The 14,658-nt window shown below is 61.1% G+C and overlaps 1 protein-coding gene across 1 annotated transcript; it reads right to left on the reverse strand.

The window, feature by feature from the left end:
- Positions 1-650: 650 nt before the first annotated feature.
- On the reverse strand, positions 651-14,658 carry RAB8A (RAB8A, member RAS oncogene family). Its single transcript, XM_051835792.3, has 8 exons — positions 14,467-14,658; positions 11,026-11,086; positions 8,084-8,144; positions 4,955-5,032; positions 4,267-4,356; positions 3,769-3,834; positions 2,904-2,954; positions 651-1,971 (listed from the first exon to the last, which is right to left on the reverse strand). Exons 1-8 carry the CDS (start codon positions 14,588-14,590, stop codon positions 1,879-1,881), a joined length of 624 nt encoding a protein of 207 aa, XP_051691752.1. The 5' UTR covers positions 14,591-14,658; the 3' UTR covers positions 651-1,878.

A 14,658-nucleotide genomic window follows, 5' to 3' on the forward strand; every position in this document is an offset into this window, starting at 1 on the left:
ACGTATTGGGGGCCCTGGGGGCAGCCCCCCTGCACCTGGCAGACGGACACACACCCACCCTGCCCCGGGCATTCAGGCAAAACCACTTCCTCTTTTCCCAGCTGAAACGGCCTCCCCAGGGGGCCTACAGCCGCAGCCCAGCCTGACTAGTACCTCCCTCTCCTCCTCACAGCAGGGGTGGGTGCTGTGGGTTGTGGGTTAGCCCTGGGGTCTCACTGCTCTGCTGTGTGACCTCCTGGGAGTAGCTCAGCCCCCCCAGCCTCAGTCGCTGCATCTGTGCAGTGGGCACAGGGGCCCTCCTTAAGGCCCGTGAAGACAGCAGAAGACACGACTCATGGGGCCCGGATGGTGGCACCTGCAATGCTAACACTGCACACTGGAGCACGGGTTTGAGTCCCAGCTGCTCCACTTCCAACACAGCTCTCTGCTGTGGCCTAGGAAAGCAGTTGAAGATGCCCGGAGTCCTTGGGCCCCTGCACCCATGTGGGAGACCCAGATGGAGCTCCTGGCTCCTGGATTCAGACCGGCTCAGCCCTGGCTGTTGTGGCCATCTGAGGAGTGACCCAGGGGATACCAGACCCCATCTCTCTCTTCCTTTCAAATAAATGAAAAAAAATTTAAAGTGTGTGGTTTAAAAAAATAAATCTGCGAACTTTCAAATGAGCTTTAATTTGTTTCCGTAAGTGCATTTATCGATGTAAACAGAGCGTATTAGAGATTCCAGAGGGCAGCAGACTATCGCTGGTTTGTTGGTTTTAATTTGAAAAAAAAAAAAAAAAAGAAAGAAAGAAAAGAAAAGAAATCTATGATGCCAACGGTTTGGATCGACAGCAGCTTGGGAGGAATGGTGGTGCCCCTCTGGCCAGGTCACCTGGTCCCAGGCAGTCTGTGTCGGGGACAGCAGACACCCCCCCCCCCCCCCCCCGCCGGGCCAGGGCTGGCGCTGTGGAATGCACGGGGGCTCGGCCCCCCCCCCCCGCCCCCGCAGAAGGCGCCACCCTCGCCCAAGGCCGCGTCCAGCGTCCAGCGGGAGGGGGGTGGGGTTTCCCGCTGGTTCCCAGGGTCACCAGGGTTGTGCCGCTGGAAATCAAAAAGACAGAAAATCAGTTCATGGCACTACGAATCTGGAAAAAGACAAAAGAAAGGAAAAAAAAAAAAAAAAAACCTCCGCTGGAAAAACAAATGTCCAGCGTGGAGCCGGCGGCAGGAGGAGGAGGAGGAGGAGGAGGGCGGGGCCGCACCGGGCAGGGGCGTGGCTGGGGTCACCTGTGGCCCCTGGGCACCCCGCCCCGCCCCGCGGGCGGCTTCCTCCCAGCGCTGCACGCACGCGGGGTTCCCTTACTTTGTGCTTCCCTTTGGTTTAACAGTTAACAAGAAGGCAGGGGGGCGGGGGCGGGGATGGCTTTTGTCACTTGTCCCAAACTGAGAGAAGAGGCTTGCCAAGCGGGCTGCCAGGTGCTCGGGCCTGGCGGCGGCTGCCTCCCTCGGGGCCTGGAGCCCAGCACCCAGGAACCCCCGGCTGGCCTTGGTGGGGGGCGGGCGGCGGCGGCGGCCTTGCTTCCAGGGAGTGGGGGCGGGGAGCTGGCGCTGGCCCCGGGCGTGGGCGGCTGTGGACCCCGCACTTCGGCTCCACCCCTCTCTCTCTCTCTCTGGGTACGCGATTTCTGCGCGCGCCTCTTCAGCGGACGTCCCAGGAAAAAAGAGCCAATTCTTAACTTCTTCCGTCTCCGCAGTGGACAAGGATTCTAGACAGTTACTAAAATAGAAACGATTTCTCAATGGCATTCCGGTGGCCGAGCGGGCGAGCGCGCGAGCGAGGGGCTCACTCGGGGCAGGCACAGTCAGCTGGGCTGAGCGAGGCTCAGAGCGAGGCGGTCCTCACAGGAGGACACAGCGGAAGAAGCTGCTCCTCTTCTGCTGGTCCGAGGTGATGCGCACTCCCTGGCTGCTGCCCTGGGGGCTGCTGCCCTCCTGCAAACACAGGGTCGGGGTCTCAGGGTGCGGCGGGGCGCCCTCGGCCGGCAGCCCAGCCCTCCCCAGCCCGCCCCATCCACCAGTCCCCCACCTTCCAGCTACGACCCATTCGTTCCCTTTCAACCAGCCAGCGGCAGCCATGGCAAGGGGTGGGCGCTGGCTGGGCTGAGCTGTGACAGCAGCAGAGAGAGGAAAGACCGGGTGGGCGCGGTGGGCCGACACGGCCAGGGCTGCGAGAGGACACGGACTCCCACCCCGAGGACGCACCAAGGCAGAGGGAGGAGCAGGTAGGACAGGGTTTACTTCCCAAAAAAACAAAAACAAAACCAGCTGGGGCGGTGTGTGGGGTGCAGAGCAAGGGGAGGCCACGGCCTGCGCCGCCAGCGCCCCATACCAGAGCCCTGGGCCCTGCCCCTGCCCCTACCGCGGGAGACCCGCATGGCATCCCTGGCTCCTGGCCTTGGCCTAGCCCAGCCTCTCTGCGGCTTTGGGTGTTTGGGGTGAGCTTGCTCCTGCAGATGGAAGATCTCGCTCTCTTTCTGTCTCTCTCTCCCTCCCTCCCTCCCTCCCTCTCTGGTGCTTGCTTTGCCTTTCAAATAAATAAATACTCTTACGAAAAAAGACACAGAGCACCACACTGCTTAAAACTAAATACTCAGAGAGGCAGGAGGAGAGGGCGCACCGCCCAGCGCCCGCAACGCTAGGGGGCGCTGCAGCCAGCAGAACCGCCCGAGGCCCAGCTGAACCCTCTTCGTTCATTCCCGGGGCTCAGGGGTTTGTTTCTGCGGCAAAGCACGGAGACACCGGCTGGCTGAGCGCTCAGCAGGCGGCGCCCCCACCCCCATATCTGCACACTTCCCTCTTCCCCAGCACCAACACTCTAGGCGGCCGTGGCCGGGGTCGGGGAGGCACCGGCTGGCCGGACTCACCAATTTTTTGTCCATTTTTGCTTTGATGTCTCTGGCGAGCGTGAAGAAGGCCTGTGGGACACGCAGATTGTCAGCGCTCTGTCCTACACACCCCTACCCCACTCCTGGGCCGCCCACCGCAGGCAGGCAGGGCACTCCTGGCCCCGCCCCCCTCCTGGCCAAGGTCAAGTCCCCCAGCCTGCAGACCAGCAGACTGAGGCGGAGGGAGGCGGGGGTGGGCGGCCCCGGGGCCCGGCTTCCCGCCAGCCACCTTGGGACGGCTGCCTGAGTCCCCGCCTCCCGCCGCTGGCCGCGGGCATCGGGGGCAGCAAACCGGCAGATGGGAGCCCTCTGTCTGTCTCTGTAGGCATGGCTTGCCAAGATCTGATTTTTGTTTAAAGCCGATTTGTTTGTTTGTTTGTATTTGAGAGACAGAAGGAGAAAGACAAACAGAGCTCCCAGCCCCCCAACCCCGCCCTCCAACGCCGGCAAACAGCTGGGGCCAGGCTGCAAGCAGGCGTTGGAACTCCGCCCACGTTACCCCGCGTGGGCGGCAGGGGCCGAGGGCTGGAGCCATCCCCTGCGAAGCCGGCGTGGGAAGCGGGGCCAGGTCGACACCCAGGCTCTCCCGCGACGGGTGCGAGCGCCCCCTGCAGGCGCCTTGGGGTTGCACCAAACGCCCGCCTCCCCCACCTGTCCACTAGTGTGCATCGCAGCCCATTCAGCCTGGAGCGGAGACAGCGCAACCAAGGGCGGGCAGGGGCCGCACGTCCCGCTCTGCGGCCGGCGGAACGCAGCGGCGGCTCCTCTAAGCCCCAGGCCCGTCCCTCGGGAGGCCGGCTGCCTACCCATCAGCGGGTGCCCACGCCCCGCGCTCCGGACTCACGTTCTCCACGTTGATGTTGGCCTTCGCACTGGTCTCCATGAACTTGATCCCATAATCGAGGGCCAGCTGTGGAAGGGGGGAGGGAGGCACACGTGTGGGGGTGAGTCAGCCGTCAGGTACCCTCTCTGGCCTCATGCGGGGGGGGGGCAGCAGATGGGTTGGGGGTGGGGGAGCACCCACGGGCCCCTGCTGGGCCAGGAGAAGGCGGTCATGGGCACCCCTTGGGCACCCGGGCTAAGCGTGGCCCAATAGGGAGGGCAGAGGCGGCCTGGAGTCCAGCGGCCATTCCCCCCACCCCCGTTTGCTAGGACCCTGACAGTGGCTGGGCGGTGACACCAGATGGGCGTGCACTTCCTGGCCTCTATTTCCATGCCAGGCACCCCACTGGGGGACCAGCTCATCCTGGGGCCGCGCCCCCCCAACAGTCCCCAGCAAGCCAGGCGGGGGCATTGGCCTTTCCAGCGCCGGCCACTAGGGGGCGCGCCTGACCACACCCACCTTTTCTCCCCGCTCCTTGGAAACTTGTCGCTTGTCGTTCACGTCGCACTTGTTCCCCAAGATCATCTTTTCCACGTCTGCGGAGGCGTGCTGAGGGGGCAGAGGCCGGTCAGCCGGGCCTGCAGGCCGGCGCCCCCGCCCCTCAACATCACAGCGCCAGAGGTGCTCTCCAGGACCCAGGGGAGGGGGGACACACGCGAGAGGGGTCCAGGAGCCGGCCCAGGTCACAGGGCCACGGCCACTGCCGGGTCGGGCCCGTTTCCTGGCCACACCTGAGGCTTCAGCGGCGCCACCTGCTTAGTCAGCAAAGCTGCAGGCGCCGCCTCCATCCAGGAAGACGGGGTTGGGGGGGTGAGGTCAGCGCCTTGGGGGAGCGGGGCCATGACAAAGCTGGCTTTTGTCCCCCACCCCACCCCCAGGGCTCAAGGTCTCCTCTCACTGCCAGCTGCTGGCCTGAACACGGGGCGCTCCTCTGACCTCACAGCCCCGCTGCAGGCAGCCCAAAGTACAACCCGCCACGCCCTGCCAGTGCTTCCAGAACCTTCCCTCTAGACGGCAACACCCTGCACCTCCCTGCCTCTCGGGACCGCACAATCTCTCCACTGATCGGCCGGGTTCCCCGGTGACAGCCCGGGAAAGGGGATGAAGCCCAGGGGTTTCTGGGACCCGCCCCCAGGGTCTCAGCTACCTCCTCAATGTTCCGAATCCAGTTCCGGATGTTGTCGAAGGACTTCTCGTTGGTGATGTCATAAACCAGCATGATACCCTGTAGGGGGGAATGCCCAGGCTCAGCTGGCTGTGGACCCTGGAGGGGGTGGGGGGTCCCCTCCCAAGCATGGGAGACTGGGCCCGCTGGCAGCCAAGCCTGAGGGGTCCCGGAAGCCAGCACCCTGACCCCCCATCACCCTTCTGCGGGGTCACTGGGCTGGAGCCTGTGAAATTATTGGGTCCGGCCGTGCCAAGGCAATGGTGGGCAGGACTGGAAATTCGGCCAGTCTAGATGGCAGGCTGATTTTTAAGCTGGTCGTTGTGTATGATCCCTGGACGATGTTATAAATGGCCCCGGGGGCCGAAACAAGGGCCCCCCCCAACCCCTGGTACAACCAGTCTCCCCTGTCTTGGCCTGCCAGGCACTGGTCCTGGCCCACCAGACACCGGAGGTGACCCTTCGCAGCCCCTCCGGCCGTGAGCTGTGTTCCACGGGCCCCTCCACGGTGACCCGCCTCCCCACTGCCCCCAAGTTGCATCCCAAGCCTGGTTGCTGCAGCCTGCTCCGGAACATACAGGCACCGTAGTCTCTACGCTGCAGACCAGGGACGGGGGACAAGGGTGGCTGGTCCCCTGTCTACTGTCACATGAGATGACTTTTTTCAAACCCTCAGGAGTCCAGATTTCGGAACACATCCTCAGGGGGCCACATGACTCCCTTCCGGTCCCCTCCCCCACAACTGTCCGCAAACTCAGCCGGGGACACCAGGCTGTGGTGGTCACCCTTTCTGGGATGGCAGCTCTGAGCTGCTGAAGGCGTGGCTGGCGTGACCGTGGGGCTGGATTGTCCAGGTTTAAATGATTTGAAACTCAAAGGGAAACAGGTGTCGAGTGGGCCCTCCCGCACCCCCCCCCCACCTGCCAAGGGTCAACCAGGGGCTGGGGGGACTGAGTGCCACTTAAATGGTGCTGGACACGGTCTGAGGCTGCTCAGTCCAGTTCATCGGCGGCTGGTGGGGGATGGAGCCAGCTGTACCCTCTGGGCAGGGCAGGGCCCTGGGCTGAGCCTCCAGCGCTTTGCGGTCGGACAATAATGGGGGCCGCAGTTTGGTGTGGCTGCTAAAATGCCACACCCCTTGGAACACCCATTCCAACCTGGAGGGCCTGGGTCTGAGTCCAGCTCCCTGTGCACGCACCTGCTGGGAGGCAGCAGGTGACGGCCCAAGTGCTGGGGGTCCCTGCCTGTCTCTCGTGGGAGACCAGGCTGGGGCTCCTGGCTCCTGGCTTCAGCCTGCTGCAGCCCCTCTTGTGGCAAGCATTTGAGGGAGTTGAGTGAGCAGACAGAGGATCTCCGTCTCTGTGCCTTTCACATAAAAAAGAAAAAAAGAAGCCCAGGGATAGTAATGACCTGTCCACTCAGGTTCACGGTCAATGTGCAGCAAGATAACCCCGGCTAAGACCCCAGGGCTGGGGGGCTGGTGCAGGGGAGGGCTTGGAGAATGGGGTGGGGTAGCTCTCTCAGCCCAGAGAGGCATGAGACCAAGCCCGAGGCCACACAGCTCTTTGGAGCGCCCCCTGCCCCTCTCTCCATGGGAGCACCGTGAGGTGAGGGGGAAAAACAGTCGCTTAATTTTAATGAGGACCACTAAGGTTGCACCGTGCTCGGGTCAAGTTTCCATTGTGTTCCGTGCGCTGCGGGGCGGCACGCTCTAAATACTTCATGTCTCCCTGGAGGGCTCCCAGGTGCGGGGCACTGCCTGCCCAGTGCCCACGCCCTGGTGCCTATGCGGATAAGTGATTGGGGGAGGGGGTTGCCGTGGGGAGGGAGCTGGGAGTGGGGAGACAAACACTTGGACAGATTCCCATTGGGTTCCATTTTTCCAAGTATAAGGAGATGGATGGAGTGAGGGTGGGTGACCTGGCTCCCGGCTTCTGTTCCAAGGGTCCACGTCCTGGGTCCCGTCTCCGGGGCCCACCTCACACTAGCATGATGGACTTGGGACCCTTAAGAACAGGACCCCGCCCCTTCTCCCTTTCATTCCTGATTCAGGCCCAGAGAGTGTTCTGGGGGGCCGGGGTTGTGGTGCTGTGGGTTAAGTCAGCACCCATGTGGGTGCTGGTTCGAGTCCTGGCTGCTCCACTTCTAATCCAGCTCCCTGCATATGCGCCTGGGAAAGCATTGGTGATGGCCCAAGTGCCTGGGTCCCTGCCACCCATGTGGAAGACCCGGATGGAGTTCCAAAGTCCTGGCTTTGGCCTGGTCCAGCCCTGGCTGTTGGGGGCCATTTGGGGAGTGAACCAATGGGTGGAAGAGCTCTCCCTCCCACGCCCCCCCCCCCCATCACTCTGCCTTTCAAATAAATAAATAAATAAATCTGTAAAACAAATAAACTGAAAGAAATATCTGAGAGATGACGGCTGGATCTCCCAATCACGTCACCCAGCTGCCGCAGGCCTGGGCGCCAGAGCCAACAGCCAACAGCCTGGACCTATCAGGTCCTGGCGGAACAGCCAAGTTTTTAGTAGCGAATTCCACGGAGGCTGACGTGGGCCACGGGACCGGGCCGAGATGTTGGGGCATGCCGGCCCATCTCACCCGCTTCGCCCGGAGGAACCGGCTTCAGCCTGGCACTGGTTCAGATGCCAGATAGGGGTGGGGGGGGAGGGGGAAACACATGTGCCTGGGGGTGATTGGGCAGGGCATGCGGCCTCTTCCAAAACCTAACTCGGGACCTGGGTTCCATAGAAACATCCGGGCTTTGGACTTGAAGCCCTGGGGGGATGTTCATTTCCACTTCAGGGAAAAGCCACACACGGGGCCGGAGCTGTGGCGTAGTGGGCTAAGCCTCTGCCTGCAGTGCCGGCATCCCACACGCGCGCAGGTTCAAGACCTGGCTGCTCCACTTCCAATCCAGCTCCCTGCTGATGCGCCTGGGAGGGCAGCAGAAGACGGGCCAAGTTCTGTACCTGAAAGAAGCTCCTGGTTCCTGATTGGCCCAGCTCCGGCTGCTGTGGCCATTTGAAGAGTGAACCAGCAGATGGAAAACCTTTCTCTTTGCCTCTCAAATACATAAAAAAGCCACACACAAATCAAACCTCTAGTCCGTACCATTGCACCCCTGTAGTAGGCTGTGGTGATGGTCCGAAACCGCTCCTGGCCAGCCGTGTCCCTGAGCGTGAGAAGGAGAAATGGGGTCAGTGACACCGGTGGGGGCCAGGACACCTGCTTTCTCCTGGGGTGGGAGGGGATGCCTGGGGAAGACAGAGCTGGGTGGGGCCCGGCTTCCACGTTTAGTTGAAAGATCAGGGCCAAGGTCATGGCAAGACTATGCCTCTGGTTCCAGGGTTCTTCCTGTGGTCCTAGCTCTCTCCCTAGAAGACTCCGTATGTATGCACTGCACTGAAATGACTCACCCAGCACCAAGCTGACGCTTTCGAAACTTATTTACTTATTTTGGGGGCCGGCGTTGTGGCACAGAGAGTTAAGCTGTCGCTTGTGACACCAGCAGCCCACACTGGAGCGACCTGTTTTGTGTCCTGGCTGCTCTACTTCTGGTCCAGCTCCCTGCTAAGGTGCTCCCTGGGAGGCGGCAGGTGAGGGCCCAAGCAGGTGGGTCCTTGCCGCCCACATGGGAGACCTGGATGGAGCACCTGGCTCCACTTGAGCCCAGCCCCGGCTGTTGCAGCCATTTGGGGAGTGAACCAGTGGCTGGAAGATTTCTCGTCTCTCCCTCTGTCACTCTGCCTTTCAACTAAATCATAAAAAAAAAAAAAAAAAAAAAAAAACGAAAAAAAGCAACATATTTATTTCTATTTATTTGAGAGGCAGAGAGAGACAGAGAGAGCTCTCATCCACTGATCTATTCCCCAGATGCCCACACCAGCCCAGGGCTGGGCCAGGCGGAAGCCAGAAGCCGGGAGCTCCATCCGGGTCTCCCACGTGGGCGGTAGGGACCTCTAACTACTTAAGCTATCGCCTGCTGCTTCCCAGGGAGCGCCCCAGCAGGGAGCTGGAATCAGCAGTGCAGCCAGGACCCAAACCCAGCCAGCACTCACTGTCATGGGATGTGGGCATTCTAACCAGTGCTTCGGCTGCTGGGCCAAGCGCTGGTCCCCCATCCCCACTGCCCGCCCCAGGTGGCATGGGTGGCTCTGAGCAGCCCTGTTCTTCCCGGCCGTGGTCCTGGGCCTCCTGGAAGAACTCTAAGTCTCATACACACACACTTTTCCTGGAAGGGCTAAAAAGCAGGAGTGGGAAGGCAGGGGGGAGGGGAATGGAGGTGCGACCCGGGCACAAAAGCTGCCGTGGAGCCAACGTGTTGGGAGTGGAGGAGCGGCCGCGGCTCCCGACTTACGAGGTGGCCACAGAGCAGCTTACACCGGGCTCTGTAGTTCGGACGAGGTGTTGAACCACCCCCAGGTTTGGGGCGTGGGGTCAGATTCAGAGGGCAAAGGCCACCCTGATTTGTGATGGACAGAGACAGGGCAGGGCAGGGTAGGCGGCCTCATTGCCTATCTCCTGGCACTCTGCTCCCAGCCAGGGGTGCCTGCCTGGTACTAGGGCTTCTTCCTTGTTGTAAAATTTTATTGGGGCCAGTGCTGTGGTACAGCGGGTAAAGCCGCCACCTGCAATGCTGGCATCCTATATGGGTGCTGGTTCTAGTCCCGGGTGCTCCACCTCTGATCCAGATCTCTGCTATGGCCTGGGACAGCAGTGGAAGATGGCCCAAGTCCTTGGGCCCCTGCACCTGTGTGGGAGACTCGGATGGAACTCCTGGCTTCGGGCTACTCCAGTCCTGACCATTGCAGCCATTTAAGGGAGTGAGCCAGTAGATGGAAGACTCTCTCTCTCTCTCTCTGTAACTCTGCCTTTCAAATAAATAAACAAGCCTGTAACAAGCCAGCACTCTCATCCACTGATTCACCCATCAAATGCCCCTCAGCGGTCGGGGCTGAAGCTGGGAGCCACAGACTCAATTCAGGTCCCTATGTAGGTAGCAGAAACGCAGTGAGCAAAGCTGTCACCGTTGCCTCCCAGAGTCTGCAATAACAGGAAACTCGGGGCAGGAACCCGAGCCGGGAACTGAACCTGGGTACTCTTGACATGGGACCCGCTGTTCAGCACAGAGTCCTACCCATGGCACAGCACACTCTGAATTTGGTCTCCCTAGTACAACGGGCTGCAGACCAGGGTCGGCGCCCGTGCTGGGGACTTGGCCACTCACGACTTCCCTAATTCTATGGGGCAGGGAAGTCACCCTCAGCTCTGAGGGGTGGAAGTGGGTCTCCCCAACTGGGCTTGGCCTCAGCTGAATTTCAGTTCAGGGTATGTGTGTGTGTGTGTGTGTGTGAGTGAGTGTGTGTGTGTGTTGGGGGACTGGGTTTCAGGTCTGCATGCCAGGAAACGAGGCTTGGGCTTCCCCAGGAGAAAAAAGAGGAAGTGCTAGTAGACCTTTACACTCTAGTATGAGCTGATGGACTCCAAAGGAAAGGTGCAGTCAGGGCGGCTCCGCACCCGGGCACAGACCTGGACTTTGTCCGCATCAGAGTGCTGGGCCTGGCTTGGAATCCCAGCTCTGGCTCCTGACTCCAGCTCCCTGCTCATGCAGGGCCCCTGTGAGGTAGCAGATGATGGCCTGGGTCCCTGCCACCCATGTGGGAGACCTTGGATGGAGTTCCTGGCTCCCAGCTTCAGCTCTGGCATCTGGGGAGTGAACCCACAGACGGGAGTTCTGTCTGTCTCTTGTCTCTCAAATTAATCTCAAAAAAAAAACACAAAAAAACAAAAAACAACACAGAAGGTTGAGCTAAGCGGGCCTGGGGTGATGTCCCCAACAGGTGTGGACACAGTCCCCCGGGCCACAGCAGCAGCGCACAGGTCCCTGATGGGGAGAGCACTTGAGAGTTTTTGAAGACAGCCTGAAGGCAGCCCTGGGCACCAAGAGATGAAGGCCAAGGTCACGGGGTGTGGGGGTGGGGAGGGGCAGGCACCAAGGGCTCCTGGCTCCAAGCGCTCGCCGGGTTCAGAGGCTGCCCCAGGGCACCACTTACCATATCTGTAGTTTAATTCTTTTGCCATCGAGTTCTATGGTCCTAATTTTAAAGTCGATTCCTGAAATAGAAAAGAATAAAAGAAGACCCATCACGGTCAGCCCATTGTCCCGGGTGCTGTCTGGGGGCGGGGTCAGCCAACCTATGTTTCTGGGGGAACGGTCACCTGCCTCCGCTTGGGGGTTCACCTGCCTGCTGTTGGGGATGTGTGCCCTCTGCCTCCTCCCCAGCAAGTCTGGAAGCATCTGGAGACTCTCCCCTTTCACAGAACGGGGCGCCTGAGGCTCTCAGAGCCGACGGGAGCTGCCCAGAGTGACAGATGGTGGGCACACCCAGGAGCTCAGGCTGCCAACGTCTTTGGTCTCCTCCCTTGCCAATGCCGCCAGCCGTGCCTGTCTCCCTGTCCCACACGGCCCTGCACGGTGCTCCATCACACACCCCGAGGCACCCAGGCCATGTCCTTTCTTGCCCCAGGGCCTTTGCACATGCCAGTCCCTCTCTGCCCATCAGCTGTGCTAATTTCTCCTCCCCCGGGGTCACTTCCCAAGACACTGTCCTGACCTTACCTCCTCCTCCTTCCCCACCTCCTGCTTCATTCTCCTTTGCCAAGGGTGCCTTTGCGGGGCCCTCAGAGCCGGCACCCCAGTGCTCTCCTAACCAGGTCACCAAGCAAACCTCTGCTCCAGACCTTTCTGTGGGTCCACCGGCCGGTGACTGGACCAACCCAAAGTGGAATACTGCCCAGCCACAAAAAGGAACAAAGTGCCCACACTCGCTGCAGCAGGGATGCACCCTGGAAGCCATGATGCTGAGCGAGAGAAACTGCACGCACCAGGCCACACCTCTTCTACCTTGTGACAGAAATGTCCACAACAGCAAGCCCACAGACACCGGGCGTGTGTTCGGGGTTGCCGGGGGCTGGGGAGAGTGGGAGACTGGGGATTGGCGGAGGAGGGTGGGGGTTTCTTACAGCATGACCAAAATGCAAAACGGATTGTGGTGAGTGCAGAAAAGCACCCCTGAATTGTACCTGGTTGGTGGGTGACACCGTACGGTACCCCATTATCTCACTGAAGCTGTTACAAAGGGGCTGGTGCCGGCATCCCGGATGAGCGCCGGTTCAAGGCCCAGCTACTGCGCGCTTCCGATCCAAACACCCTGTGGATGCGCCTGGGAAGGCAGCAGCCAAAGACGGCTCAAGTGCCTGGGGCCCCTGCCACCCACATGGGAGACCCAGATGGAACTCCAGGTTCGTGGCTGCAAACCCAAGCGTGCACTCGAACTCTGCCCATTAGCAACTTTGCCAAGGCAATGGGCTGCACGCAGCTTCCTTGCTGCTGTCACAGGGACAAAACGCCCAGCCTCGTGCCGTCGCTACCTCCCCTCCTGATGCACCCGAGCCGGCTCTGAAGCCCTGGCTCCAGTGCTGATGCCCAGATGTCCGTGGAAGGCGGCTGGCATGCCACAGAGCCACAGGGTGTAGGTGGCCGCGCGTGGTGAGGGAGGCACTTGCACAAACATCATCCGTCTCGCAGAAGGCACGGAGCGGGGTCCCCGAGGAGATGGCGGGAACGGAGCCAGGCTGGTAGAGAATGGATCGCAGGGAGCCGCAGGGCCAAGTTCACACCACAGATGATGGATGGAGCTCCTAAGAATGGGCCTTGGCAAGACGTAACCCCAGGGAAGCAAATGAACAGCCATTCAATCCCCGATCTATTAAGAAAACCCAGAGGGGCACTCGATACCAATATCCAAGGGCTCTTTGCCTGAGTTCTGTCTCAGGGATAAAGCAGTCGGGCGCGGATCCTTTGCACCTCCTGTCACTGGGCTGCACAAACTCAAGATGCACTGCTCAGTCGCCTGAGCCCTAGAGCAGCCCTCTGTCCTGCACTCCTCCTGGGTTCTAGGAACACGCGAGGTTCAATTAGCAAGCGCACACTTTACGAGGCCCGTTAACTCCAAGGTCACGGTTGAGCAAAGCCTAGAAGCCAGAGCCCCGTTAAGGCGGCTTCAAATGTAACAGGAAGAAGACTGGTGTGGCAGGACAGGACAGGACCCTGGCTCCAGTGCCACCTCCCGCCACGCGAGGCGACTCCAGGAACCAATTGGCCTCCCCCAGATTGTCGCTCTGGGCCACGGGCGGCCGTTCATTCATTGTATGGAGTTCTAATCTGAAGACACGGGGCTCAGAGAGGGGTAGTGCTTGTTCCAGGGCAAAGAGCAACAGGAAAGCAGGCATGGTGACCTCCAGCATGGTGGAGTTCCGGGTGATAATGAGATGTGGCTCAAGTGACATGGTGGTGGTGGCAGTGGTGGGGTGGGGTGGGGGGAAGCCATTCCCTAAGTTTCCTCAGTCTGGGGTCAACCCCTGGACTGGGTGACTGTCCCCTCTGCTTCCTGAACAGGGCTACCTAGCTCGCAGGCCACTGTGGGACGGCTGTGCCTCCCGGGTCCAGCCTTGTCATCGTGGGCAGGGGCTGGCTTTTGTGGCACGGTGATGAGAAGTCAGCAGGGCCGACAGAAAAAGACAAGTGGATTCCGCTCAGCCGCCACGTGGGGTGGCCCAGCCGGAAGCGCTGTTCCCTCAGTGGGACAACCACGGAGTCCTGGGCCCTGTGATAGGGAGTGGGGTGCTGTCTGTGGCTTCTCACGGAGCCTTGTATCTTGCATCTCCTTGGGGGAGGGGATGACAGGTCCCTGGGCGGGCAGCTGTCACTCACTGGGGCTGTCACCCTTGAGTGGGATAGAGGGCGGGGCAAGGTAAATGCTCCTCACTCTCCCTCACGATTCCAGGGCCAGGGAGGAGGCTCAGTCCTTAAAGTCCAGTCCCAGGGGAAAAAGCAGGAGAGAGAGGTGGGGGTCGGAGTGTTGCTCCCAAGTGGCTCCTCTGGGCTGTCAAGACGCATCGAGGTTCAAGTCTCATCCGTGCCATTTATTCTGCAGGTTGTGTGACCTTGGACAAGTCCCCCGGCCACCCTGAGCCTCAAATCCCACATCCGCGAAATGGGTTCCTGACAAACACCTTAACTTGCAGCCCCGGGAGGGCGCGATCACGCAGCTGGCAGAGCGCAAGTGCCCCAGCATCCACTTCTGTACGACCGACCCCTCCCACAACGCCCACAGATGAACTTGGCTTGGCAAGGGGCTGCGAGGACGGCACGAGAGGATGGGCGCCAAAACCCCAGCCCCGGACCGACACTCCCGACGGAGCGGGCTGAGAGGCGGGAGCCTCAGTCTACCCACTCGCCAAACAGGCACTGGTCCCCAGCACCACCACGGCCCGGGAACCCGCGAAGCGCGGCGGAGCCAGCTGCTCGGCTCCCTTCAGACCCCCTGAGAGCCCGCTGCCCCTCGGCCAGGGTCGATGCCTCAGCCCCAGCCCCTCAGGGGCGCGCCCGGCCCGGGCCTCCGGCGCCCCCGGCCGCTCCCCAGCCCCGCTACCTATGGTGGAGATGAAAGTGGAGTTGAAGGCGTCCTCGGAGAAGCGGAACAGGACACAGGTCTTCCCCACCCCCGAGTCCCCGATCAGCAGCAGCTTGAACAGGTAATCGTAGGTCTTCGCCATATTACACTCTCTCCTCGACGGGAAGTGCGGCCAGCGCCTCGCCACTGGCCGCTGGACCCGTCCATCAG

The sequence above is a fragment of the Oryctolagus cuniculus genome, chromosome 16 (genome assembly GCF_051225735.1).
Source record: "Oryctolagus cuniculus isolate XC-2025 breed Fujian yellow rabbit chromosome 16, ASM5122573v1, whole genome shotgun sequence".
NCBI classification, from domain to species: domain Eukaryota; kingdom Metazoa; phylum Chordata; class Mammalia; order Lagomorpha; family Leporidae; genus Oryctolagus; species Oryctolagus cuniculus.

Excerpts from the sequence above, each read along its gene's own strand:
- RAB8A (XM_051835792.3), bottom strand. The coding sequence starts at position 14,590 with ATGGCGAAGACCTACGATTACCTGTTCAAGCTGCTGCTGATCGGGGAC. Across the intron at positions 11,087-14,466 it reads CACTTTCATCTCCACCATAG|GAATCGACTTTAAAATTAGG; the intron begins GTAGCGGGGCTG and ends TTTCTATTTCAG. Across the intron at positions 3,835-4,266 it reads CCAAGGAGCGGGGAGAAAAG|CTGGCCCTCGATTATGGGAT; the intron begins GTGGGTGTGGTC and ends CCCCTTCCACAG.